Source organism: Phyllobates terribilis, unplaced genomic scaffold (genome assembly GCF_046119375.1).
Source record: "Phyllobates terribilis strain yellow unplaced genomic scaffold, ASM4611937v1 Scaffold_3__8_contigs__length_932513732, whole genome shotgun sequence".
Taxonomy (NCBI): Eukaryota; Metazoa; Chordata; class Amphibia; order Anura; family Dendrobatidae; genus Phyllobates; species Phyllobates terribilis.
In genome coordinates, this window is record NW_027362763.1 from 363,270,951 (window position 1) to 363,297,581 (window position 26,631).

Sequence of the window (26,631 nt, forward strand, 5' to 3'; positions counted from 1 at the left end):
TGTGATATAGTCAGTTTTTAGATATAGCATGTAGCAGAGCTCAGAAATCGAACCCTGCCCACACCACAGCATTTGTGTACATTGTCTATTGACAGTGAGCTGCTTATCATAGGAGGGGCGTGGTCAGTCTAGCAGTCATATGAGCTGTAGTCTGGGCAGTGATAATCTCTTGGCGATAAAACCTTCGCTGTAAATAAACAACAGCACGCAGCCAAAAAAGTGACACATCCCTGAATTCTGTGTTTCAGCCTCTATCTATTGCTGTCTTCAGATTAGATAGCAAAAACCTGCTGACGGATTCCCTTTAGCACAGAGGGAAGAATCCCATGATTGCAGAAGTGTCTAAATACGAAAGGTTATGTAACAATGGAAAAAAATATTTTCAATTATGGACACAATATATGGATTTTGTCCAATTTTCTTTATTACTGCTGGCCAAAATATACAGTATAAACAGTATTAAAAGTCAAATTCACCTGTCATAAGGAAGTGGCAAGCTCACAAGGTGTTTTGATATTTCACAACGATGAAAGATACAGTACACATCACAAAAACACCTTGTCTTCTTATTTCAGTGGCTTTTTTATATAGTGATGACTAAAGAATATGAAATATACACAGTAGTAGTATCATTATTTATACAATAACTATACCGCAGGGTGTCACAGAAATGGAAAAGAACGGTTCTTGTGTACACCAAAGCTACCGATGTGTACTCTTCCTTTATATTTGGGTCAGTGCAGATGAGCATGGCCAGGGTATACACGATATGTAAGACGGGCCTTGCTGCCAGTTGGCTCTTGCTATTGGGAACAGATATAGGAGAAGCCTCCTATAGAACATAGCATTGGATGCACAGAAAGCAAATACTGAATCCTCATTTGGAGCGTTAAAGAAACACTCCCATTAAGTTTTTTCTTCATTAAATGTGTGTATATGTGCATTTACTGTAGTGTGAGTGTATTAACCCCTTTACGACCTATGACGTATAGGTTCGTCATAGGTCGCCTCCCCTGTTTGATGTGGGCTTCCGGCGAGGAGTCCGCATCTTTTCTAGCATGACAACTGATTTCATCAGCTGACATGTGCCCCTAACAGCCGTGGGTGGAATCGTCACATGGCGCCAATGGGTTGGCATGACATCCCGGGGTCTGCAGGAGACCCCTGTGGTTGTCATTGCTGAACTGCTGTGAGCGCCGCTAAAGCCCTGCTATGTGTAGCACATGCAATCAAGACGATCACAACTTCAAGTCTCCTAAGAAGCCGGTAAAAAAGTAGAAAAAAATGGTTTTAAAAATATTTAAAAAATATAAAAGTTCAAATCACCCCCCTTTTGCCCCATTAAAAATAAAACAATAAAAAAAATAAATACACGTTTGGAAAGGCCCGATCTATCAGAATAAAAAAAAATTAATTCGATCGATAAAAGGCATAACGAGAAAACTAATTTAAAAAACGTAATTCTGGTGTTTTGGTCATCACAACATTGCAATAAAATGCATTAACGGGCAATCAAAATATCGTATCCACCCCAAAATGGCATGCAAAAAATAAGCCCTCACCCAGGCCCAGATCCCAAAAAATGGAGACGCTACGGGTCTCGGAAAATGCCATTGTGGGACATGTGACTGCTGCAGCTAATCAGCAGCGACTAATTGGCTGCAGCGGTCAAGGGACACAACAATGTCACGTGACCCGCTGAGAATAGCAGCACCAACATCATAGGAATGCCTTCGCTGCGGGAGGTCAGTATCACTTGCTTATATGTTCCTTTGATGTGATTAGGCAGGGGCTGTCCAGTAGTGGTCAACCCTTTTAAATTAATAATAACCAGTCTGATTAGACACATTGAGTCCTAATAGTTAATGCAAATTATCTGACTTAACTGCACTGAAAAAAACTGGTTAGTCTGATGGGCACATTTATCAAGTTGACTCTTAGGTCCCTGTGGGATAATCTGGCAATATCTAAATAAAAGTAGATATAAATCACAAAATATTGATATACAAAACATAAAAAAAAATCCAATTTGGGTCCATAATCTAGAAATCTGATATTCTAATTTGACCACGTTTCCATCACATAGTGGCTTTGTGAAGTATACAATATAAATTATTAACCAATTGGTAAATAATTAATAGAAACATTAAGGGTGACGTAAACTCAGATGGGACCAGAAAGTATTTTTACTGTAAAAATGGATAATAATTCAGCTACAGGAAATCATTACATACCCTTTCTACCCTTCATTTACTAACAAGTCTCTTCCATTGGGAACCATTGGTGAAGGCACCGATGTGCAAAACACTCGGTTGGAGATGCTTTTAACATCATGGCGCTTGTGTCTACCTTATGACAATTCAATAAAAAAATAAATGATGTTGTAAGCACTGTGACATAATGTTACGGGAGTTCAGACATGGCAGAATAAATCTGCAGGGGGTTTTCTGTTACAGTACATGCTGATATCGCTGTGACTTGGCTCAAATTTAATTTAATTGGAAAAGGGGAAATCTCTGCTGAAAATCTATTGCAAACCTCTGACAAGATGCAGGTTTATACTGTGCAGCGAGCCCTCATATCCACAGGGGGGGAAAGAACTGCTACATATGGCCTGATTTCTTCTATATTGTACAGTTATTTGCTGGGGATTTTCAGTGTGAAATCAAGTAGTACATACAATGATGAGATCATAAATCAAGACTTTCCACATATAAAGCAAAAACACATCTTAGAAAATGTGGGCTTCTTCTGGAATGCATTTATGAGACTCTTATTTAAGGGGTTTACTGAGCATAGCCTAATGATGACCCCATTTAATATGCAAATGAGGGTGCAGATCTGAAGCCTCTGTCACTCCGGCTCTATTTTCTGCACAGAGTCTCCTCCTGCTTAACTGACAGCCTCTATGCTGTGTGACTTCAGGGAAAGAGGCCATCAGTCAAACAGAAGGCAGCTGTGCTAGGTGGGTAATAGAGCTGGAGTGACAGAGGCTTCAGATCTACAATTAGTTATTCAGCCTCATTTGCATATCAATTCAAACACTGATTTCTCAGTAATGAAGGAACAGGGGACTGGCCATGTAAAGGTATTGCTGGACTTGTCTTTGAAAGAGCTACATGCACATATAAATAATTAGGGTTATGAAATCCTGCTGACAGATTCCAGAGTTGTTCTAAAGTGTCATCTTTGGGAGCGCACCGCTCCCCTGCATCCCAGCTTCCAGCTTGCTGGGGGATGGTGCGCTCCTGAAGATTAATAACTCAGACCAGCAGCAAGGTTGAACTGTGGACTGAACTGTGCACTCTCGGACAATGCAGTAGCATCGAAGGAGTGTATGGAAATTAAAGGGAACCGATCATGTAAAATAACGACATTAACCTACAGATATAGGGTTAATCTGCAAGTTAATAGCGTTCTGACACCGTGCAGCGCCGGCACTGAGAGCCCTGTGTCTCAGCGCGGTTTCAGTCACCACTCAGTGTATAAAGAGCAGCGGCTGTAACTGCGCACACAGCACTGACTAACAGCAGGCTCAGAATTAGGGCCGGCTATCAGTCAGTGCTGGCGGCTCACCCTCTATACACTGAGCGCTGACTGAAACCATGCCAGCACCACACCTATGACTAGAAGACGAACACTGCCAGGGGGAATAAAGTTCATTTCCTCCTGGCAGCGGGGATTTCAGTGCTGGCACCGCACGGTGTCAGAACACTATTAACCTGCAGATTAATCCCACATCCACAGGTTAATACCGTTATTTTACATAACAGGTTCCCTTTAAAGCTGACGGGATGGTGCGCTCCAGCGATCGGACAGCTTTACATCAAGCTCTTTTAAAAATCACTTTGCATGTTCTTGAGAATGGAGAGGATTAAACTTGCAAACCTGCTTGTTTTTACAAGCACTCTGCAATTTCAACCATTATTGATTTTTAGACAACCCCATTAAGCCTAGAAAATACCTGTAAAGCTATGTTAACACACGGATTTTTTCTGCAGCCAAAATGCTGTATACAAATTACAGGTATTGCTGATTTTTTTGGTGCGGATTATGTGTCATTTGTCTACAGTACATGTTCGCGTGTGAACATCTTCTGTGGTGAATGAAAAAAGTTCATCAACAAGTTCTATGTAGCCCAAAATGACGACATTGAAAATATATTTCATTCTGTAAAAGAAAAAAAATCTCTCAAACTTTGATCATAGTGTGATCCGATTTTCTCAAATGAGGAGAAAATGGGGAAAAAAATTCTCTATCTTCTTCATTCTGTCAATCTGTGAAAATAAGACCACACTCGGATGTAACCTGAGTGCCTTCCAATCTTTTCCACGGACACACTGACTTGCATGGCCGAGTGTGATTAGAATATCGGATGCAAATTGAGCATGATGCGATTTTTTGCTCGGACAAATGTGATGACAGATTCCCTTTAAATCTCAGAGCACACATCCATCAATGTGCATCCAAGGTGGACAACAACAAAGAATGTTAGGGCAATAAGGCCACAGAGGATGGAGTTACATTCAACATAATCCTTTTGTCAAATCTCAGGTGTGTCCCAGGCCATTAAAACCGCTCTTATCCGCTGTAGTCAGGGAAATCGGTATTCAGTTTCCTTATTAATGACTTACGTATTGGATATGTGAAGGCCTAAAAAAGATCTTACAAAATAAAACTGAGGATCAAATACCCGGTCAATATAAATAAAGCAAACAAATAAATGGTGTATTACACAAGACTGGTGGTTCTTACATAGTAGAGCTATGAAGCATAACCTACGGGAGACCAGATTAGCTAGATTCCCAGCATGAGCTGTTGGTGTATTTTTGATGTTGCAGATTTTCTGCACCTATTAAGTAAATTAGGTTATTTGCTTTTTTTTTTTTTCACATACGTTTTTATCAAGATTTTGAATCTTTGTCACTTGTTGGTGTGTCATGTTTTAAACAAAGATGTTTCTAGGTATTTGGCTTTGATAAAAATGTATTGATACAGTCATGTGCAGATTACCGTACATACTCGAGTATAAGCCGACCAGAGTATAAGCCGAGGTACCTAATTTTACCACAAAAAAACTGGGAAAACGTATTGACTCGAGTATAAGCCTAGGGTGGGAAATGCAGCAGCTACTGGTAAATTTCACCATCCTGCTATGCACGGCACCCCTCATCGCCGATCCTGCTATGCACGGCCCACCTCATCGCCGATCCTGCTATGCATGGCACCCCTCATCGCCGATCCTGCTATGCACGGCACCCCTCATCGCCAATCCTGCTATGCACGGCACCCCTCATCGCCAATCCTGCTATGCACGGCACCCCTCATCGCCAATCCTGCTATGCACGGCACCCCTCATCGCCAATCCTGCTATGCACGGCACCCCTCATCGCCAATCCTGCTATGCACGGCACCCCTCATCGCCAATCCTGCTATGCACGGCACCCCTCATCGCCAATCCTGCTATGCACGGCACCCCTCATCGCCAATCCTGCTATGCACGGCACCCCTCATCCCCAATCCTGCTATGCACGGCACCCCTCATCCCCAATCCTGCTATGCACGGCACCCCTCATCCCCAATCCTGCTATGCACGGCACCCCTCATCCCCAATCCTGCTATGCACGGCACCCCTCATCCCCAATCCTGCTATGCACGGCACCCCTCATCCCCAATCCTGCTATGCACGGCACCCCTCATCCCCAATCCTGGTATGCACGGCACCCCTCATCCCCAATCCTGGTGTGCACGGCACCCCTCATCCCCAATCCTGGTGTGCATGGCACCCCTCATCCCCAATCCTGGTGTGCATGGCACCCCTCATCCCCAATCCTGATATGCATGGCAACCCTTATCCCCAATCCTGATATGCATGGCACCCCTCATCCCCAATCCTGGTATGCATGGCACCCCTCATCCCCAATCCTGGTATGCATGGCACCCCTCATCCCCAATCCTGGTATGTATGGCCCCATCACTGCACACATAAAAAAATAAATACTTAAGATATGTGCCCACGATGCAGAAATTGAAGCAGAAATTTCCTGAACATTTCTGCATCACCTTGGCAGAAAAAACGGATTTTACATGCGTTTTTCAAGCGTTTTTAGGCTATGTGCCCACGATGCAGAAATGAAGCAGAAAATTTCTGCAGCATTTCTGCATCTCCCTGGCAGAAAAAACGCATGCAGGTTGTGCATGCGTTTTTCCTGCAGAATACATGCGGATCCACATGCGGATTCACTTGCGTTTCCGCATGCAGATTGACAAGCGCTTTCCATGCGATAGCATCACTTGGAAAGTGCTTGACAACTAGGTCACACTGTATAAATCCATGCAAACAGCATGGATTTATACAGTGTGAACCGTAAAAATTAAAACAAATAAAGCTATACTCACCCCCGAGGCCCCGGCGTGGCTGCAGCGCTGCTTCCTGGCTGGTTCCCGGCTGCCGGCATATCGCGAGACAGAGCGGTGAAGGGCCTGCGGTCACATGACTGACGTCACCCCAGGTCCTCAAGCGATGCCGGCATTCAGAGAGAAGCCGCCGGACAGGTGAATATAAACTTTATTTGTTATTTTAGTCTTTTTTTACAGGTACAATGGTACCCAGGTCTGGATGAGAGTCTTCTCTCCTCCAGAACTGGGTACCATCCGCACATAGAGACGCATAGAAGCCGCTTGTAAAAATGTACAGTCGCGGTTTCTATGCATCTCAATGCAAGTCAATGGCGGGAGTTCCGCTGCGCTTCCGCAAAATTAAATGACATGCTGCGGATTTTTGTACGCAGCATAAACGCTGCGGAAAAATCCGCAGCATGTGCATAGAACATGCGGAATCCCCTTGGGGACCATGGGGTGCGGATTACCTAGCGTTTCACAAGCGTTTATGCTGCGGAAATTCCGCAGCATAAACGCTTCAAAAACGCTACGTGGGCACCCAGCCTTACATGTGTTTATGCATGCGTTTTTTTCAAGCAGTTTTCCAAGCGATTTTAAGCATCCCTTGGAAAGGGGCTTGACAAGTTGGTCACACAATATAAATCCATTCAACTGGCATGGATTTATATTGTGTGACCAACTTATGAGGATATTTCTGCTTTAAGTCGTGCATAAAAAGAATTAAAAAGTAAAAAAACAAAAAACAAAAACAAAAAAAAAAAAAAAAAAAAAAAAACTTATATTCACCTCTCCGGCAGCCCCCGGTCTCCTCCCGGCAGCGATCCTCTCTCCTCAGCGGTCGGCGATGTACTGGCAGGACCTGCGGTGACGTCATTTAGTCAGCTGGTCACGCGACCGCTGACTAAATGACGTCACCGTAGGACCTGCCAGTACACAGTGGGCCACCGAGGAGAGAGGATCGACGCCAGAGAGGTGCGTATGAATATTTTTATTTTTTTTTTTGCTTTATAATTCTTTTTTAACCTGCAGGTACGATGGTACCCGGGTTGGATGAGAGTCTCCCTGGGCCCCAAACTGATGGTAAAAAATTGTATTTTAATACTTTAATTTCTCATAAAATACCCAGCTCCTATATTCCTGTCAGACAATGTCACCCGGAGGACAGGAGAGACTATCATTTCAATAATTTCCAGGAGCTCGGCCAGCTGTCAATGAATGGAAGCCTGCACTGGCCTGGAGAGTCTCATAGCACAAGATTTGTAACAATATGTTAGTCTGGAGATCACAGAGAGTTGGCAAGGCAGGCACAGTGCACACTGACTGTAACAAACTCTCAGCATCATTGAGAGGAGACAGTCTCAGCAGACACAAATATCTCTGTGACAAACTGTGAGGAGCCCTGCTATTTAATAAACATATACAGTTATTTGAAAATTGTGCAATATTTGGAATTATTCACCTTATTAATTTGCCAAACATATTCACTGAATATTTAACTTCTAAAACTTGCATCATAAACAACAAAATCTATTAAAGGTCTTGCGGAACGTGGTGAAGCCTGTGTGTTGTATACAACAATGTGTAGCAGGCTTCACCACGTTCCGCACAACCTCTAGTGAATGAAATGTTGAAGGGCCCCACTATGAAGTTTTGCCCCGGGGCCCCGAAGTTTATAGTTACGGCACTGAGTAGAGGGCACTGTCATAAGGAGCCGCGGCTCAGCGTTCCTCTGTGCCAGCAACTAAAGATAATGAATATTCATTCTTCTCCACGCCCATGGGAGTAGAGAAGAGGGAATATTCATTTCCCTTTAGCAGCGGCCACACGTGGTAGCAGCCAACAGTGTGGGCCCCGCTCCTCCTCCGCTGCCTCCCCCTCCCCCCACTATCCACCAACGGAATTTCTATATACTCTAGTATATACCAGAGTACAAGCTGAGGGGGGCTTTTTCAGCACAAAAAATGAGCTGAAAAACTCAGATTATAATCGAGTATATATGATTTTTGGATGCAGTGAAAATACACAGGGGCAAGAACACGCCAAAAACTCATTGCTGACACACAGCCTAAACTGCTGAAAGTTCAATGACTAAATTTACAGCCAAATGTGAACTCATGGCTGAGCTGTGATGTCATAAAAAAGTGCAGCAGAATATCAATATTTAGCTCATTATAAATAATGGAAAGAAGGAACACAATCCAGACTTTTTTGCATTTTATGGATTCATGTATTTATTATTATTCCTAATATATTGATAGTGCTATATAAGCAAAGTATAATAATGATAATAATTTCATCCTAGAGGAAATACAAATATTTTATTCACACTCCAATTAAAGAAGCACTCATCCCATCAAAGTTTTTATCATCTTAATATATTGCAATCCTCATATTATATGGCACTGTGTACTTACAATTGCTCATTTTGCCATTCTTCTCTTTTCCATTAGGTCTATGACATCACATGATTAAAAACTGACCAGCTGAATCCTTCTAAGATCTATGTTGAAACAGGAAGTCTATTTTCCCTGCATGAGTCATAAGTCACTGCAAAAGTCCCTGGCGGGTGGAAGAGAAGGGGACCGAAGCAGTTGGGTCAGGAGTTGAAGAGGGGAATGAAACATGGAGGGAAAAGAGATTCCTGTTCCTAAATAAAGCAGAGAAAAGAGAAGAATTACTTGTGTAGAAATTCAAAATGAGCAATTGCAAGTACATAGTGCTATATAATATGATGTCTGCAATATATTATGAGGGTGAAAACTTTGATGGGAGGAGTGCTTCTTTAAGATAACATGTATAGGACTTTGTGGCAATAATATAAAGAAGAACTCTGTCTGAAGTTTCCACTAATTGGAAGCAGAGTGACACTGCTACTATAGAAGGTACAAACTGTGCCAGTTCCAGTGAATAGTACTGCAGAGGTTCCTTTTACCTGGTATCTATAATTACAGTCATATAGAGTGACTGCAGACTTGTAAAAAAAAAGGTACAGCCGCTTTAAGGTGTTGCATCAGAATTCTTGTCTAAAACAGCTTAAGTTGCAAATAATTTTTGCCACTCAAAAGTTGCTGAAAAATATTCATGCTGGGGTGGGGGGAGTCGCCGGCCACTCCGTGCATTGTGCTCAGTCTGATTTATTTGGCCGTTTGACTGCGTCTAAGGATAGTTCATCAATATAAAAGTACTGGACAAGCCTTTCAACAATTTGCAAACCATTCACCCATGTCCGTAATAAGCAACTCAAAACGTACCGAAATTATTGTTTATTTCTATTTCTCCAATTGGACAGTGTCTTGGTGGTGGGCACATGATTCTGGCCATGTGGCCCCCCTGTCACTTTATCTCCCAGTAGTTCATTGTAGTTATTGCCACTGTAATTTCACTTATATCTTATTTACAGCTTAACCTCAAAAGTAAATATCTGCTTGTGGTACTGCTTTAATTGGTGTCTGCACTTTATCTAACAAATAAGATCAAGTTGTCAGACAATGTGCTAAATAGAAGATATCTGCAAGTCAACCTATTTCAAAATGAAGTTTTCTAAAGACCCCATACACAGTAGACGGCTGTAAACCGGCGTCCCTCCTGAATCCACCATACACAGATTACCCCTGTGTTCTCTATCACACAAGCAGATAATCATAACTTACCACTAGCAAATGATGTCAGACAAGTGTTCAGTGATCGATACGTGTAACATTGAGCAATGACTATTTAGGAGTTCAATTTCCAAAGGAAATGGCCACTATGCATAGTATATAGAAAATCTGCACCTGGAAAACTGCTTTGGACAGGGGGGTGGTCTGCTCAAGGACGAGGATTTTTGAAGAAGTATCAATGTCCCAAATAAAACTCACACATGGCCTATTATCTAATGCTGCAGATGACCAAACAGTGCAAAATTACAAGTTGTTCCAGTCTTATCTCTTAGCTAGCCATGTTGCGGGAAAGCAAATTTAGTGTAAGCAGAAACAGATCTACATGAGTGTCAGATACATCACCAGACTATGGCACAAAGGGGAAACTTACAAAGTAGAGAACTAGACAGCAGGCTTAAGCTAACTGCATGAATGCTGCATTTTTCTGCAGGTATCTGCACCAAAATACACAATAACAATATTCTGATCATTGTGTTTTTTGCTGCGTTTTCTTCTTCATTTGATGCATTTTTGGTGCAGATGTGAAGTATTTTTTTTGTACAGAAAAGCTTTGATTCTGCACCTAAAAATGTAACAATGTTTTTTTATCATTTTTCGGGCTCCTCATGGAAGCCTATAGAGAAAAAGCAAACGAAAAAAAAAAAGTGGAAAAATGTTCACATATAGCATTTTTTTTTATATCTTTTGTTTGCTCTGCATGAAAAAAGACAGTAACATTTATTACTTGCATTTTTGCTGAGTTTTCTTTATAATTCTTTTGGTGTTAATGGTAGTGTTTTTAATGCACCGCCCCCCACAAGAGACGTCACTGGTCTCTGCATGCCGGGTATTCTGACACTGCTCTGTTGTCGGCTCATTACTGCTGATCTGAGCCGGCAGCAGAGAGCGCGCTGTCATTGCGCACATGGCACAGTGCACATAGCGCAGGGACTAGCCCAGCCTCTGAAATGAGCGTCACTGATGTCATTTTGTTTCAGGGAGGGGGCAGAGGCTGTGGCAGTATCCCAGCATGCACTGGGGATTCTCAAATGAAGCATCAACAAAAAGGAAGTGGAAAAAAAAAAGAAAAGCAGTTGGATACTGTAGTGAGGGAAGGATAGGGAATTTTTAATGCAAGTATATTTGAAAATAGTTTAGATTATGGTAATAAATAGGGATTTAAGAGGAAAATTCATTTGGACTTCGGACCACCCTTTAAGCCTCATACACATAAGTAAATGATAGGTATGACTGGTAAATTACTGCAGTGCAGCTCCCATACACATCTACAGAGGCCTACTGTTCTGCGTTTCTCCAAATTCATACAGTAGTTTTTATGTTCCCAAAGGAACGCTATGCTCCACTGCGGCATTATTATGCACGCATTATTTGGATTCTTCTTTACACTGTATTAACCACACACATTATGTCACTTCTAAAGCTTTGGAACTTAAAAACTTTAAATTCTCTTTTCACAACTATATGGGTAATTACAGCATATAACAAAATGTATCCATGTATATACACTAGTTTTCTAGCCAGTAGCCATATTTATGAACCCCATGAAAAATTAATCTACAACGCCTGCTTTAGTTTTAGCCTATGTCAGGTTGCTTTTATGCACACGGAGCACTGATACATGGGTATATGTACAGATTCATGGATGTGTCTATAGAAATGGAGTAGAACAGGAAAAATAGGAATAGGAACCAGCAAATGGGTTGTAACCCACCAACCTGGGGTACATAAAAAAGCAAAAAAAAAAAAAAAAAAAAAAAAAAGGGCGCAGCATTCAATAGAACATTCCATGCAAAAACCGAAGCAAGTGCTCATTTGCTCTTCAGCCGAAACCTTGCCACCTGTTCACATGTACCAATAAATACACCATTTTTTGCATGGAATTTGCTATTGAGTGCTGCCAATTTTTACTTTGCTTTTTTTTTTATCATATCTAGGATATACCTAAAGGCCATGGGACTGGCAGTATACCTTTCATTGTACCATGGTTAGGTCACACTGATAGTATACACCTCACAGCTCTGGGTGCTGCTGCTGGGAACCCAAGATCAGCTATCATCACAAGGGGAATCTCAACAGTCAGTAAGTGACCCTGAAAATATATTACAGTCCTTTGCAAAGCCCATGGACTGGAGTAATCAGCAGTCATGTAATCAGTGGGGTTCACAAAAAGTAGGAACCCAAAATGAGCAGAGGCGGTAGAAACGTGGTGACAGCTGAGCGAGCCAATTCACTCACTGTAGAGGGGAAGAGGACCAGAACTCTAGTGCAACCTACAGGAAGTAGCAATCCTAAAAGTCAATAGTGTCCCTTTCTCCTCACCGTGACGTGCTTAACATTTCACTCTCCGCAAGGGGAAATGTTACCCCTTGGATACTGGTGTGACGCCTCTCATCTAGCCAAACCATAACTCACACTTCGCACTGACAAGGGGCAGTACCTCGAAACACAGTGTCTGCAAATTGAGTTTCTGGTTCTGGCTTATATCCTAAGCCATGTGGCAAGGCACGTTAAAGGGTCACTTTTTTTTTTGACTTTTAGGATTGCTACTTCCTGTAGGTAGCACTAGAGTTCCGGTCTTCTTCCTCTTTGAAGAGACAATTTGCATATTCCCCAGAGGAGCACTGCAGCTTTAAAAGACTCCTCACCGTGACATGCTTAGCATGTCCCTCTCCGCAAGGAGAAATGTTACCCCTTGGATGCTCACTGTAGAGAAACCCATTACAGGTCAGTTTCACCCAAACATTGTTTTGTCTTTTTATTTGGGTGTATTTTACTCCAATTTTTTAATCGTTAATTCAACTAAAATACAACGGTCGGATGTTCGTTAAAGGTCTGCAGAGAAAGTCCACCCATGCATTTGGCAGACTTACCAACAACACAGACTGCTCTAGATATATATACTTTTCTAAATACCTATCATTTTCTTTACAAGCATTATCAAATGTCACTCTCTATAAGGCTGTGTGCCCACTATGCGTTTTTTAAGCGTTTCCACAGCGGCAATTCCGCTGCAGAAACGCTTAAAAAACGCTTGGTAGAAGGTCTGCCATCCCCAATGATAATCCGCATGTGCTGTGCACATGCTGCGGAAATTTCCACGTGTAAAAAAAAGAATATATATATATATATATATATATATATATATATATATATATATATATATATATATATATATATATATATATATATATATATATATATATATATATATATATATATATATATATATATATATATATACATACATACACACATTATACTTACCTTCTGATGGCCCCCGGAGTCCTTGTCTCGGCTTGCCGGCAGCTCGCGGTGGACTCAAGGACCTGCCATAACGTCATTCAGTCATGTGACGGGTCACGCGACCGCTGACGTCGGCAGGTCCTTTAGTCTACCGCAAGCTGCCGGCAAGCCAGGAAAGAGCGAATAAAGACACCGGGGGCCATCAGAAGGTAAGTATGATATTTATTTTTTACTATTCTTTCGGTCACACTATATAAATCTATGCCGGTTGCATGGATTAATATAGCGTGACCAAGTTGTCAAGCACTTTCCAAGTGATGCTAAAATCGCTTGGAAAGCGCTTGATAACCTGCATGTGGAAATGCATGTGAAGAACACTCCACATCCGCATGTCCCTGGCAGGAAAACGCATGTACAATCCGCATGTACAATCCGCATGCGTTTTTTCTGCCAGGGAGATGCAGAAACGCTCTGGAAAAAATCCGGAGCATTTCTGCATCGTGGGCACATAGCCTAAGGAGAAACATTCTCCTTTAGACCCCAGTCAGAAGCCTCTAATGAAGCCAGATCAGATCTCTGGCTTTGCACTGAGGAGGGGCAAGACTCTGAAACACGTGTCCAGAAATTGAGATTCTGGTTTGGCTTTTATCCTAAGTCATGTGGCAAGGCTCGTTAAAGGGTTGATATTGACTTTTAGGATTGCTACTTCCTATAGGTGGCGCTATAGAGTTCAGGTCCTCTTCCTCTCTGAAGAGGCAATTTGCACAAATACAAAAGAAAACACTGAGGAGGATGCCTTTACGGGGCATTCACATCCTGAACAGATCACTCCACTGGATCCGCAGCATGTCATGTTATGCTGGACATGTTACCACGGCTGCAACTCAGGAAGTGTGCGGCTTAATTCACAATAAATCCATTCAGATATTTACCATTGAGGATTTTGTTGCGACCTCCCCACCAGCAAATGTGTCCCAAATCCACGTACACGTGGGGTCACAGATTCACACCAGCTGCTTGTGCAAGGCCCTCCCTACTAAAGGCTAGGCGTTATGGAAGGAACCTTATATTCAGAAATGCCATGTGTACCAGCCCTATTGAACGTATTGTAAATGAACTGTCCGAACCTTCCAGAAACTGATCAGCTCCACACGGGACAAAAGGTGCGACGTGACCCGCTACAAAGAAGTCTGCGGCTTCTGACTGTGGATTTAGGATGGCACAATCCATGAGAGTTTCCCGTGAATCGGTCTTTCCTTCTTTACATACAAAACCACCAACAAGAAACATCAACTAACCAAAGTAACAAGTCACAAAGTGGAAACAACCTGCAAATGAGTCCTATAGTCATGACCAGGGCAGGAGCTGGCACGGCTTGTACTGGTATAGTAAATACACCCCGTCCTGGCATCCATGTGCCACTGCTATAACTGGCACAAGTAGTGATGGTCCTGTATCTTGTTGCTATTTACAACCCCAGCCTGACAAGGGGAGCAAAGCCATGTGGAGCGGGTCTCCTGGGCACTGCTGAGGCAGGAATAACACATGAGCTGCCAGCCAGAGATAAAGGAGACTGGCAGAGTCATCATCTCCCTCTGTGCCCCAGGCAGTAAAGGGTGCTGCATGCTGTGCCTGTGCTGGCATTGCTTAGTGTAAACTGCACATCATTACCCAGGAAAACAAAGCTGACCCAGAAGGAGACTACTAAAAATACATCATGACAAGCTCACAGCCCCAATGACCAGGCACAGACGACTGTGCAACATACAACGTGCACAGCAGAGCCGACTGTTCAACGTGCACAGCAGCCCCAACAATGCAAGATGCACAGCAGTCCCAACAATGCTACATGCACAGCAGTCCCAACAATGCAACGTGCACAGCAGTCCCAACAATGCAACGTGCACAGCAGCGCCGACTATGCAACGTGCACAGCAGCGCCGACTATGCAACGTGCACAGCAGCGCCGACTATGCAACGTGCACAGCAGCGCCGACTATGCAACGTGCACAGCAGCGCCGACTATGCAACGTGCACAGCAGCGCCGACTATGCAACGTGCACAGCAGCGCCGACTATGCAACGTGCACAGCAGCGCCGACTATGCAACGTGCACAGCAGCGCCGACTATGCAACGTGCACAGCAGCGCCGACTATGCAACGTGCACAGCAGTGCCGACTATGCAACGTGCACAGCAGCGCCGACTATGCAACGTGCACAGCAGCGCCGACTATGCAACGTGCACAGCAGTGCCGACTATGCAACGTGCAGCATATGCAGAAGAGTCAACTATGAAACATGCAGCATAGACGGCAGAGCCGACTATGCAATATGCAGCAGAACTAGATATGTAGCAGAGCTGGATACGTAATGCGCAGCAGAGCTGGATACGTAATACGCAGCAGAGCTGGATATGTAGTAGAGCTGGATAAGTAATATGCAGCAGAGCTGGATAGGTAATACGCAGCAGAGCTGGATACGTAATACGCAGCAGGGCAGCATATGTAGCAGAGCTGGATATGTAATACATAGCAGTGCTGGATATGTAGCAGAGCTGAGCCAGGCTCACTACCTGCGGTTCATATATACTGTAAGTACCCTTCAGGATAGGGCTACACCGCGATGTATCGCACAACCCACTAGATGTAATTTCCCATAACCTCCTGCGACCGCCACACAGAATCACACGTTTCCAAATGTGTTGGATTTTCTGTCGCCGGTCACAAGTGGGACATGGCTCACTCACTATACACTGTGGCTCAGTGGTTAGCACTGTTGCTTTGCAGTGTTGGGGTCCTGGGTTAAAATCCCACCAACATCTTCTGCAAGGAGTTTGTATGCTCTCTCCACGTTTGCGTGGGTTTCCTCCCACTCCAAACACATACTGATAGGGAATGTAGATTGTGAGCCCCAATGGGGACAGTGATGATGTCTGTGAAGCGCTGTAGACTATCATGGCACCATATGAGTAAAATAATCCTGTAGTGTTGTGTTTCCAGCAGTGTGGCAGCTGTACAATAGTGTCAGGACAGAGTCGCAGGGCTGCTCCTGCCGCCGTGTAGCCCCAGCCTGGCTCTCGCACTATCTGAGCTCTGCTACATCCCTGCATTCTGTATTCCCCGGCGGCGCACATCTGGGTGGCCGTGGCCCCTCCCGGCTGCACGGTTACCTGGGGGTCCGGCGGAGCCTGCCCTTCTTCATCAGGTGTCTCTTCTATGAGAACTTTGCTCTTGTTCAGCTTCCACATGTCGCCGGGGTCCCGGGCCTGTGTGCGGAGAGGGGAGAGGGCGAGTCACAGCGGGCACACAACACCGGAGCTGCTAAACTTTATACGGGGCACAGCGGTAACTCCATCCTAGAAACAAGAGCCCTGCAGCGGCGGCAGGAGGCGGGGGAGGGGCGCCGGGGGCGGGGTTCACGGGGAGGGGCCACGATGGAGGCAGATAACACACCGGCAGATACCATAACAATGAATGGAATGAGGGGGAGGCGTGACGTCACGGCTGGAGCCCGGGGGGCGCCGTCATGGAGTCAGCCCCAGAATCAGCTGCGGTGTCACCTCTACCTCACCAACATGGCGTCTGCGGGAGACTGTAATCCGAGGCCAGGAGGCCGGTCCTCTGCGTTATTACGGGGGTGTCCTCACCCGATCCCCGACTATATGAGGGCGGCAGCCAAGGAGCAAGGTGACCGCCGGCCTATATATAGCGGAGAGCCGAGCTGCCATCACCACACACACCAGCAGCGCCCAACGCGGGGACTGAGGCTTGTCTCCAGCGCCTGTCTCCATGGTTACAGACTACAAGCCCAGGTAGTCGGCCCCTGCAGTCCTGCCCCTTCCATGTGTACCTCTTCCAAATCTACCAATGATACCAAGGGATTTCATAGCCGGGCGCACGCCCAGGCGCCAAACCGTGTCACACAAATACTGCTGGCTGCCATTGTGAAGCGTGACAGGTGGCAGCGTTCCTTATAAAAAAAAGTATAAATGAAAAGTATTTGGTACAAATCAAAAACAGGTAAAAGCGACCAATAGCTACACAAGAAGCTCAAGTATAATAAAGAACTGGGCATAAAGGGCTGATGAACCCGAGGTAGTGCACAGCGGGCTTAATGGGGGGTCCGATGCCCCGAAGTTATTAACCTTCAGTCAGTGAATACACTATTAGTCGTGTGTACATCGCTGTGGCACGTGTGGTCAATGCCGCGTCCCACGGGGCACTGAGGAGGGAGGAGCGCCCAGCTAGGACTCTGCCGAATCACGGGAACCTGCCTTCCAAATTACGGAAATATGACAAAAACAGACAATGGACCCCACATGGCTAATGAAAGGTTAAGAGGCGCACGAGTAAGAAACGCCTGCACTTTGCTGAATTGGACGGCCGGCGTAGCCATGCTTCACCCCGGCTTCTCCCCGGCTCCACTCTGATTTGCACAGCTGCTTAAAATTGGGGTGAAAATGCCAAAAGTCACTTTTTTTGCACACCTCCAACATTTTGCAACTCTTTTAAGTGTTTTCTGGTGTAAAAGCTTTGATGAATCGGGACCATAGTGTTTTTTATACTCGGCGTGTCCCAAACATCACTTTTGCCATTGCTGTTATCCCATGCTGGTCGATGAGTAACATTTCACAAGCCGGTTCTGTTGTGTGGTGGTCACATGTGAGGCTTCTGTGACATCTGTGTTTTAGGACAACTGTTACAAAACACATACAAAAAGTTAACCCTTTACAAAGTGGAACAAATTAAGATGAAAAACTGACAGCCTAGGCTATGTTCACACTAGCGTCCTGTCATAGGAACAGAAAAACAGAAACGCGTCTTGCATCTGATGGACACAAACATCCCCGAGCGGACCCATGTTCTCAATGTGGCCTGTTTGGTTTCTATTCTAGAGGTCGTCATTTTAATGGAAAAAAAAGTCCAGAATTCTGCAAGATAACTTATGGCGGAGTCTCCGCGAGTGAACCTAGCTTTAGAGCACAACACAGCACAAACAAGAATCATTTGTGACTGTTTTTATTTAGAATTTGTCCTATTTTTCTTATTGTATCTTATTTCTCTTTCAGTTGTGTTTTGTGGGTCTTGAAATATTGATAAAATGCTGATGATAAAAAATGGAATAAATGCACAAGTGTGAACTATGCAATAATGGAAAATGCATTTTTACATTTGAGCCACTGACTTCTATGGGCTAAAAATGAATGTGTTAAAATGTGAAGAAAACGCGATGCAGGCGTAAAATAGTGGAATAAAACCATTTATACATTTTTTTCCAATTAAACATAGATGGGATTGATAACTAATAGACGTGTGAGTGAGCCAGGCTGTAGGAGGCCGCACTGCAGCCACATAATAGTATCAGCATTGCTTCCCTGATACACTGACCTTCCATAGCTCTGTTAAACTAAACTTAGATCACCATAGGGTGTCTGTAACCGGCTTAAAGCTTCATGTACACGGCAGAGCCATCTGCACAGCCCCAGACAAAGCCCCAAATCTCTGTGCTTCCGTATGGCACCATAATCTCCCCTAGAAGCATTGCGTCTCAGTATTACAGCATCTAATGGAACATGCCATGGTTTTTTCTGGATGACTAAGTCTGTGTGCCCATGATGCGTTTTTTTAAGCGTTTCCACAGCGGCAATTCCGCAGCGGAAACGCTTAAAAAACGCTTGGTAGAAGGTCTGCAATGTTCCCCAATGATAATCCGCATGTGCTGTGCACATGCTGCGGAAATTTCTGCTGCGGCTTATCATTGCAGAAAAATTTGCAGCACTACCATTAATTTTGCGTAATTGTGGCGTTTTCGCCGCCATTGACTTGCATTGAAAGCATAATATCCTCATCACTACATGTGCACATGCGAATATTAAGCGATTCAATGTGCGGATGGTACCCGGGTCTGGAGAAGAGGAGACTCTCACCCAGACCCGGGTACCATAGTACCTGTAAAAAAAAAGAATTTAAAATAAAAAATATACATTATACTCACCTTCTGATGGCCCCCGGTCTCCTCAGCGATGCATCCTGGCTGACGCCGGCGGTCGTGTGACCTGTCACATGACTAAATGACGTCATGGAAGGTCCTTTTAGACCACCGCGAGCCGCCCAACCCCCCAAAAGTGCATCTTTAATGAGAGAGAAGGGGGTGATTTGTATTTTATTTTTAGGCTGTGTGCCCACTATGCGTTTGTTAAGCAATTACGCTGCAGAAACGCTTAAAAAACGCTTGGTAGAAGGTCTGCCATGTTCCCCAATAATAATCCGCATGTGCTGTGCACATGCTGCGGAAATTTCTACTGCGGATTATCATTGCGGAAAAATACGCAGCACTACCAATTATTTTGCGCAATCGCGGCGTTTTCGCCACCATTGACTTGCATTGAATCACATAATATCCGCATCACTACATGTGCACATACGGATATTAAGCGATTCAATGTGCGGATGGTACCCGGGTTTGGAGGAGAGGAGACTCTCCTCCAGACCCAGGTACCATAGTACCTGTAAAAAAAAAAGAATTAAAATAAAAAAAATACATTATACTTACCTTCTGATGCCCCCCGGTCTCCTCAGCGATCCGTACTGGCTTCCCGGCAGCTCGCGATGGTCTAAAAGGACCTGCCATGACGTCATTTAGTCATGTGACGGGTCACGCGACCGCAGACGTCAGCGGTCCCGTGACCCGTCACATGACTAAATGACGTCATGGCAGGTCCTTTTAATCAACCGTGAGACACCGGGGAGACCGGATGCATCGGATAAGGAGACCGGGAGCCATCAGAAGGTAAGTGTAGCGTCGGCGTCCCTGCCCCCTGCTAGGCAGGGACGCTGTTCCCCTCACCGCTCCGAGCCCGGCGTCCTCCTCCCGCTCTGCTGGCAGCGCGCGCTCCTTCCCGGCCACGGTGCTTAGGGCGCGCGCGCGCGCGCTCCCTCCCTCTTAAAGGGGCCGCGCGCGCCGTCCTAAGGAGTCCCCGGCCAATGGCCGGAGGACTTCACCATATATAAGGCACCTCCTCCAAAATGGAGGTGCCCGAGCAATGTTGTTGCACTGTTCACTACTCTGCTTCAGCCCTCAGGTCCCGTTGCCTGTTACCTGCCAGTTGCCTGCCAGTTTCCTGCCAGTTTGCTGCCTGATTCCTGCCTGTAATCCGCTTTCCTGCTTGCTAGCCTGAGGTCCGACGGTCTGCCCTCCGACACCTGTCAGTCTGTCTATGGACCAGCTTGCCCGCTCACCTGGGAGCGCTCACCTGCTACCTGTCTGTTAGCCTACCTGGAGGCTCCGCCGTCACGTGCTGTGACCATCTGCCAGTCCAGAGACTCTTGCCTGCTCACCTGGGAGCGCTCATCTGCTACCTGCCAGTTAGCCTACCTGGAGGCTCCGCCGTCACAAGCTGTGACCACCTGCTTATCCAGAGACTCTCGCCTGCTCACCTGGGAGCACTCATCTGCATCCGCCTGTTAGCCTACCTGGAGGCTCCGCCGTCACAAGCTGTGACCACCTGCTTATCCAGAGACTCTCGCCTGCTCACCTGGGAGCACTCATCTGCATCCGCCTGTTAGCCTACCTGGAGGCTCCGCCGTCACATGCTGTGACCACCTGCTTATCCAGAGACTCTCGCCTGCTCACCTGGGAGCACACACCTGCCATCCGCCTGCTAGCCTACCTGGAGGCTCAACCGTCACAGGTCGTACCAACCCTATACCCAGAGACTGTCCCGGTCACCTGCTGTGACCCCCTGCCCGTTCTCCCAGAGACTGCCCCGGTCACTTGCTGTGACCTCCTGCCCGTTTACCCAGAGACTGTCCCGGTCACTTGCCGGGACCTCCTGCCCGTTTACCCAGAGACTGTCCCGGTCACCTGCTGTGACTACCTGCCCGTCTTCCCTGGTCACCACCCGCTTCCTTACAAGGATCGCCCCCTTGTATAGTTGCTCAGAGGTTCCGCCTCCCAGACCCGTTACAGTTTGCTCGGGCCATGGAACCCGGTGGTACCCAAGCTCCCTCGCTCTCGGACCTATGTCATGAACTGTCCCGTCAGAGGTCCCAACAGGAGTCCATCCTGGGTCACCTGCGGAATGTCAACTCTCGCCTGGACACTCTGACTGCTCCACCAGCAACCACCGCTAGTGTCATGACTCGCAACCCGGCAGCGCCGCTGCCCACCAATACCATGGTATCCTGTCCTGGACCCCGGCTTTCCGCACCTCCTCGCTACGGAGGTGACTCCGCTCAAGCTCGGGGCTTCATAAACCAGTGCACCCTGCACTTCGAACTCTTGTCCCACCAGTTTATCTCCGACCGGTCCAAAGTGGCCTTTATCATGTCCCACCTCACGGGGGAGGCTCTGGCTTGGCTGAATCCTCTATGGGAGAGAGGAGACCCTCTGGTGTCCGACTTGTCAGCCTTTCTCACGGCTTTCCGGAAAGTCTTCGATGAACCCGGACGGAAGACCTCATCCGCATCGTCTCTGCTACTCCTCCGTCAGGGAGATCTCACCGTGGACCAATATGCCATACGGTTCCGTACCCTTGCCTCGGAGCTGGCCTGGGATAACGACGCTCTGGTGTCTGTCTTCTGGGAGGGTCTGTCCGGCCGTATTAAAGATGAACTCGCCGGTCGGGACATTCCTACCACTCTCGACGACTTAATAACTCTTGCCACCCGGATTGACCTACGGTTCCAGGAGCGCGCCAAAGAGGTCTCTCGTGAGAGAAGGTTTCCACGTCTAGCTCCCATCTTCCAGAAACCCGTTATTCCCTCCGTTTCTCCCCAGGCACACTCTCCTGAGCCTATGCAGGTCGACCAGACCAAGATGGTCAAAACCCGTCAAGACTTACGCAATGCCGAGGGGAGCTGCTTCTACTGTGGCAGTAAGGAGCACCGGATCCGTACCTGCCCGGAGAGGTCGGGAAACGCCTGTGTCTAGGATCGCTCAGAGAGGTCGTCCTAGACAAGAATAAATCCTCTCCATCTCTGCTGTTGTCAGTCTCAATCGTCTGCGGGGAGAACCGTTATTTCGAACTAGCCCAACCTGACTCTGGAGCAGCCGGGAATCTTATTTCACAGTCCCTGGTAGAGAAATACCGCATCAACACCAAACCTCTGGCTGTACCCTTATCTGTCGCTGCCGTGGATGGGGGCCTCTTACCACGTCCCATCCAACTCATCACCGAATCCATTACTCTGCAGGTGGGAATGCTGCATTCTGAGAGTATCTCCTTTCATGTTCTGCCTGGACTCTCTCATGCCCTCTTGCTAGGCCTACCTTGGCTCCAGAAACATGCACCCGTGCTTGACTGGCAGACCGGAGAAGTCCTTCGCTGGGGACAGGACTGCCATAAGACTTGTTTGGTTCCCGTCCATCCCGTCCGTCCTTCTCCTACCCCAGCTAATCTACCTGGACTTCCGATTCCTTATTGGTCATATGCTGATGTCTTTAATAAAAAGGAGGCAGAGACACTACCCCCTTATAGACCATACGACTGCCCTATCGACCTGTTACCCGGTACTACTTCTCCCCATGGGCTTATTTACCCATTGTCCGCTGCTGATACCCGGTCTATGTCTGAATATATTGAGGAGAACCTGGCCCGGGGATTTATCCGGAAATCTACCTCCCCGGCGGGAGCAGGCTTCTTCTTCGTTAAAAAGAAGGACGGCTCTCTCCGTCCCTGCATAGACTATAGAGGCCTAAACCAGATCACGGTGAAGAATAAGTACCCCCTTCCGCTCATTCCGGAATTATTTGATCGTCTGAGGGGGGCTAGAATCTTCACCAAACTGGACCTTCGTGGGGCGTACAACCTGGTCCGTATCCGTCAGGGGGATGAATGGAAGACGGCATTCAACACCCGGGACGGCCACTATGAATATCTGGTAATGCCCTTCGGTCTCTGTAACGCTCCCGCCGTCTTTCAAGAGTTGGTCAATGACATCTTCCGGGACCTTCTCTACTCCTGCGTGGTGGTGTACCTGGACGACATCTTGGTCTTCTCTCCGGATCTCCAGACTCACCGGAGGGATGTTCGTCAGGTCCTGCTCAGGCTCAGGCAGAACCACCTCTTCGCTAAATATGAGAAGTGCCTTTTTGAGCAGACCTCGCTTCCGTTTTTGGGCTACATAATTTCTCAGACCGGCCTACGAATGGATCCTGAGAAACTGTCTGCCATCGAGAAGTGGCCTCGACCGGAGGGGTTGAAGGCCATTCAGCGGTTCCTGGGCTTCGCCAACTACTACCGCCTCTTCATACCGCACTTCTCTTCCCGGACTGCCCCAATTTCTGCGCTCACCCGTAAGGGCACTAATCCCAAAGAGTGGCCGCCCGAAGCAGAGGAGGCCTTTCTTTCCTTAAAACAGGCCTTCTCTTCCGCCCCGGTGCTGCATCGCCCAGATGGCAACAAGCAGTTCTTCCTGGAAGTTGACGCCTCCTCCTCTGGAGCCGGAGCGGTACTTACCCAAAAATCGTCTTCCGGGAGAATGGTAACTTGTGGCTTCTTCTCCAAACTCTTCTCCCCTTTGGAGCGCAACTATTCCATAGGAGATCGAGAGTTATTGGCCATCAAGCTGGCATTGGAGGAGTGGCGTTACCTGCTCGAAGGGGCTCTTCACCCGGTAATAATTTACACTGACCACAAGAACTTGGCTTACCTCCAGCATGCCCAGAGACTTAACCCGCGCCAAGCCCGGTGGTCCTTGTTTCTTGCTCGCTTTGATTTTGTTCTTCATTTTCGCCCGGCTGACAAAAACATCAAGGCGGACGCCTTGTCCCGATCCTTTCTGGTGTCTGATCTCGAGGAGGAACCTAAACACATCATCGATCCCGCCAGAGTAATGCAGGTGGCTCCCGTGAGTCTAAATCGTCTCCCTCCCGGTAAGACGTTCGTATCAGTACCTGATCAGGAGAAGATCCTACACTGGGGTCACTCGTCTAAACTAGCTGGCCACGCCGGTCAGAAAAAGACCCTCCAGCTTATTACCCGGCACTACTGGTGGCCTACCCTGCACAAGGACGTAATTGACTTTGTTTCTGCCTGTGTGTCCTGCGCCCGCAACAAGGTTCCGAGACATCTGCCAGCCGGTCGCCTCCTTCCGCTTCCTGTACCTGCTGCCCCCTGGCAGCATATAGCTATGGACTTCATAACTGATCTCCCCGTCTCTGTAGGTTGTACGGTCATTTGGGTGGTCGCTGACCGCTTTTCCAAGATGGCTCATTTCGTTCCCCTGCCAGGCCTCCCGTCTGCACCTGAGCTGGCTAAAGATTTTATCCGCCACATCTTTCGTCTTCATGGCCTGCCCCTCCACATCGTGTCGGATCGTGGGGTACAGTTCACCTCACGCTTCTGGAGAGCCACTTGTAAACTGCTAGACGTCACCCTGGACTTCTCCTCCGCTTACCACCCACAGTCTAATGGTCAAGTGGAGCGGATCAATCAGAACCTGACCAGTTACCTCCGGCACTTCGTTAATGCCCACCATTCTGACTGGGTGGATCTCCTGCCATGGGCTGAATTCTCGTACAATAACCACGAGAGCGAATCTTCCTCCAAATCCCCGTTTTTTGTAGTCTTCGGTCAGCATCCTCGGATCCCATTTCCCGTCTCCACCTCGGTGGATAATCCGGCTGCGGAATCTCTCGTTAACAAATTTTCCTCCATTTGGGAGAGTACCCGATCCGCACTCCTTCAGTCGTCCGAGCGGATGAAAAAACACGCTGACAAAAAACGTCTGGATCCTCCACAATTCCGTCCTGGGGATAAAGTCTGGCTCTCGTCCAAGTATGTCCGGCTCAAGATTCCTTCCTATAAGTTAGGGCCTCGGTTCATCGGTCCTCTGGAGGTTATCAGTCAGATCAACCCGGTGGCCTATAAATTGAAACTCCCGGCCAACCTACGGATCCCTAACTCCTTCCATGTATCTCTCCTCAAACCCGTGGTACTTAACTCTTTTTCCAAGTCTACAGGTACGCCTCCTGCTCCGGTTTCTGCTGAAGATGAGTTTGAGGTAGAGAACATTCTGGCCACCAAAAGGGTAAGAGGAAAGACCTTTTTTCTAGTAGATTGGAAGGGGTTTGGTCCTGAGGAGAGAACGTGGGAGCCCCGGGAGAACATCCATGCCCCTCTCATCCTTGCTAAATTTCTGTCTGGCCTAAAAAAGGGGGGGGGTACTGTAGCGTCGGCGTCCCTGCCCCCTGCTAGGCAGGGATGCTGTTCCCCTCACCCCACTGCTCCGAGCCCGGCGTCCTCCTCCCGCTCTGCTGGCAGCGCGCGCTCCTTCTCGGCCACGGTGCTTAGGGCGCGCGCGCGCTCCCTCCCTGTTAAAAGGGCCGCGCGCGCCGTCCTAAGGAGTCCCCGGCCAATGGCCGGAGGACTTCACCATATATAAGGCACCTCCTCCAAAATGGAGGTGCCCGAGCAATGTTGTTGCACTGTTCACTACTCTGCTTCAGCCCTCAGGTCCCGTTGCCTGTTACCTGCCAGTTACCTGCCAGTTGCCTGCCAGTTTGCTGCCTGATTCCTGCCTGTCATCCGCTTTCCTGCTTGCTAGCCTGAGGTCCGACGGTCTGCCCTCCGACACCTGTCAGTCTGTCTATGGACCAGCTTGCCCGCTCACCTGGGAGCGCTCACCTGCTACCTGTCTGTTAGCCTACCTGGAAGCTCCGCCGTCACGTGCTGTGACCATCTGCCAGTCCAGAGACTCTTGCCTGCTCACCTGGGAGCGCTCATCTGCTACCTGCCAGTTAGCCTACCTGGAGGCTCCGCCGTCACAAGCTGTGACCACCTGCTTATCCAGAGACTCTCGCCTGCTCACCTGGGAGCACTCATCTGCATCCGCCTGTTAGCCTACCTGGAGGCTCCGCTGTCACAAGCTGTGACCACCTGCTTATCCAGAGACTCTCGCCTGCTCACCTGGGAGCACTCATCTGCATCCGCCTGTTAGCCTACCTGGAGGCTCCGCCGTCACATGCTGTGACCACCTGCTTATCCAGAGACTCTCGCCTGCTCACCTGGGAGCACACACCTGCCATCCGCCTGCTAGCCTACCTGGAGGCTCAGCTGTCACAGGTCGTACCAACCCTATACCCAGAGACTGTCCCGGTCACCTGCTGTGACCCCCTGCCCGTTCTCCCAGAGACTGCCCCGGTCACTTGCTGTGACCTCCTGCCCGTTTACCCAGAGACTGTCCCGGTCACTTGCCGTGACCTCCTGCCCGTTTACCCAGAGACTGTCCCGGTCACCTGCTGTGACTACCTGCCCGTCTTCCCTGGTCACCACCCGCTTCCTTACAAGGATCGCCCCCTTGTATAGTTGCTCAGAGGTTCCGCC

The 26,631-nt window shown here is 47.4% G+C and overlaps 1 protein-coding gene across 2 annotated transcripts in view; it reads right to left on the reverse strand.

Annotated features, from left to right (window-relative positions):
- Window positions 1–16,720, reverse strand: part of TDRP (testis development related protein) — a 124,566-nt gene extending 107,846 nt beyond the window's left edge. The window contains exon 1 of one of the 2 annotated variants that reach the window (XM_073675359.1): window positions 16,474–16,720. In XM_073675359.1, the coding sequence (XP_073531460.1) occupies window positions 16,474–16,551 (78 nt within the window). In that variant the 5' untranslated portion in view covers window positions 16,552–16,720. The remainder of the gene's footprint in view (window positions 1–16,473) is intronic. The other variant, XM_073675358.1, reaches the window with a different exon arrangement.
- Window positions 16,721–26,631: the final 9,911 nt, after the last annotated feature.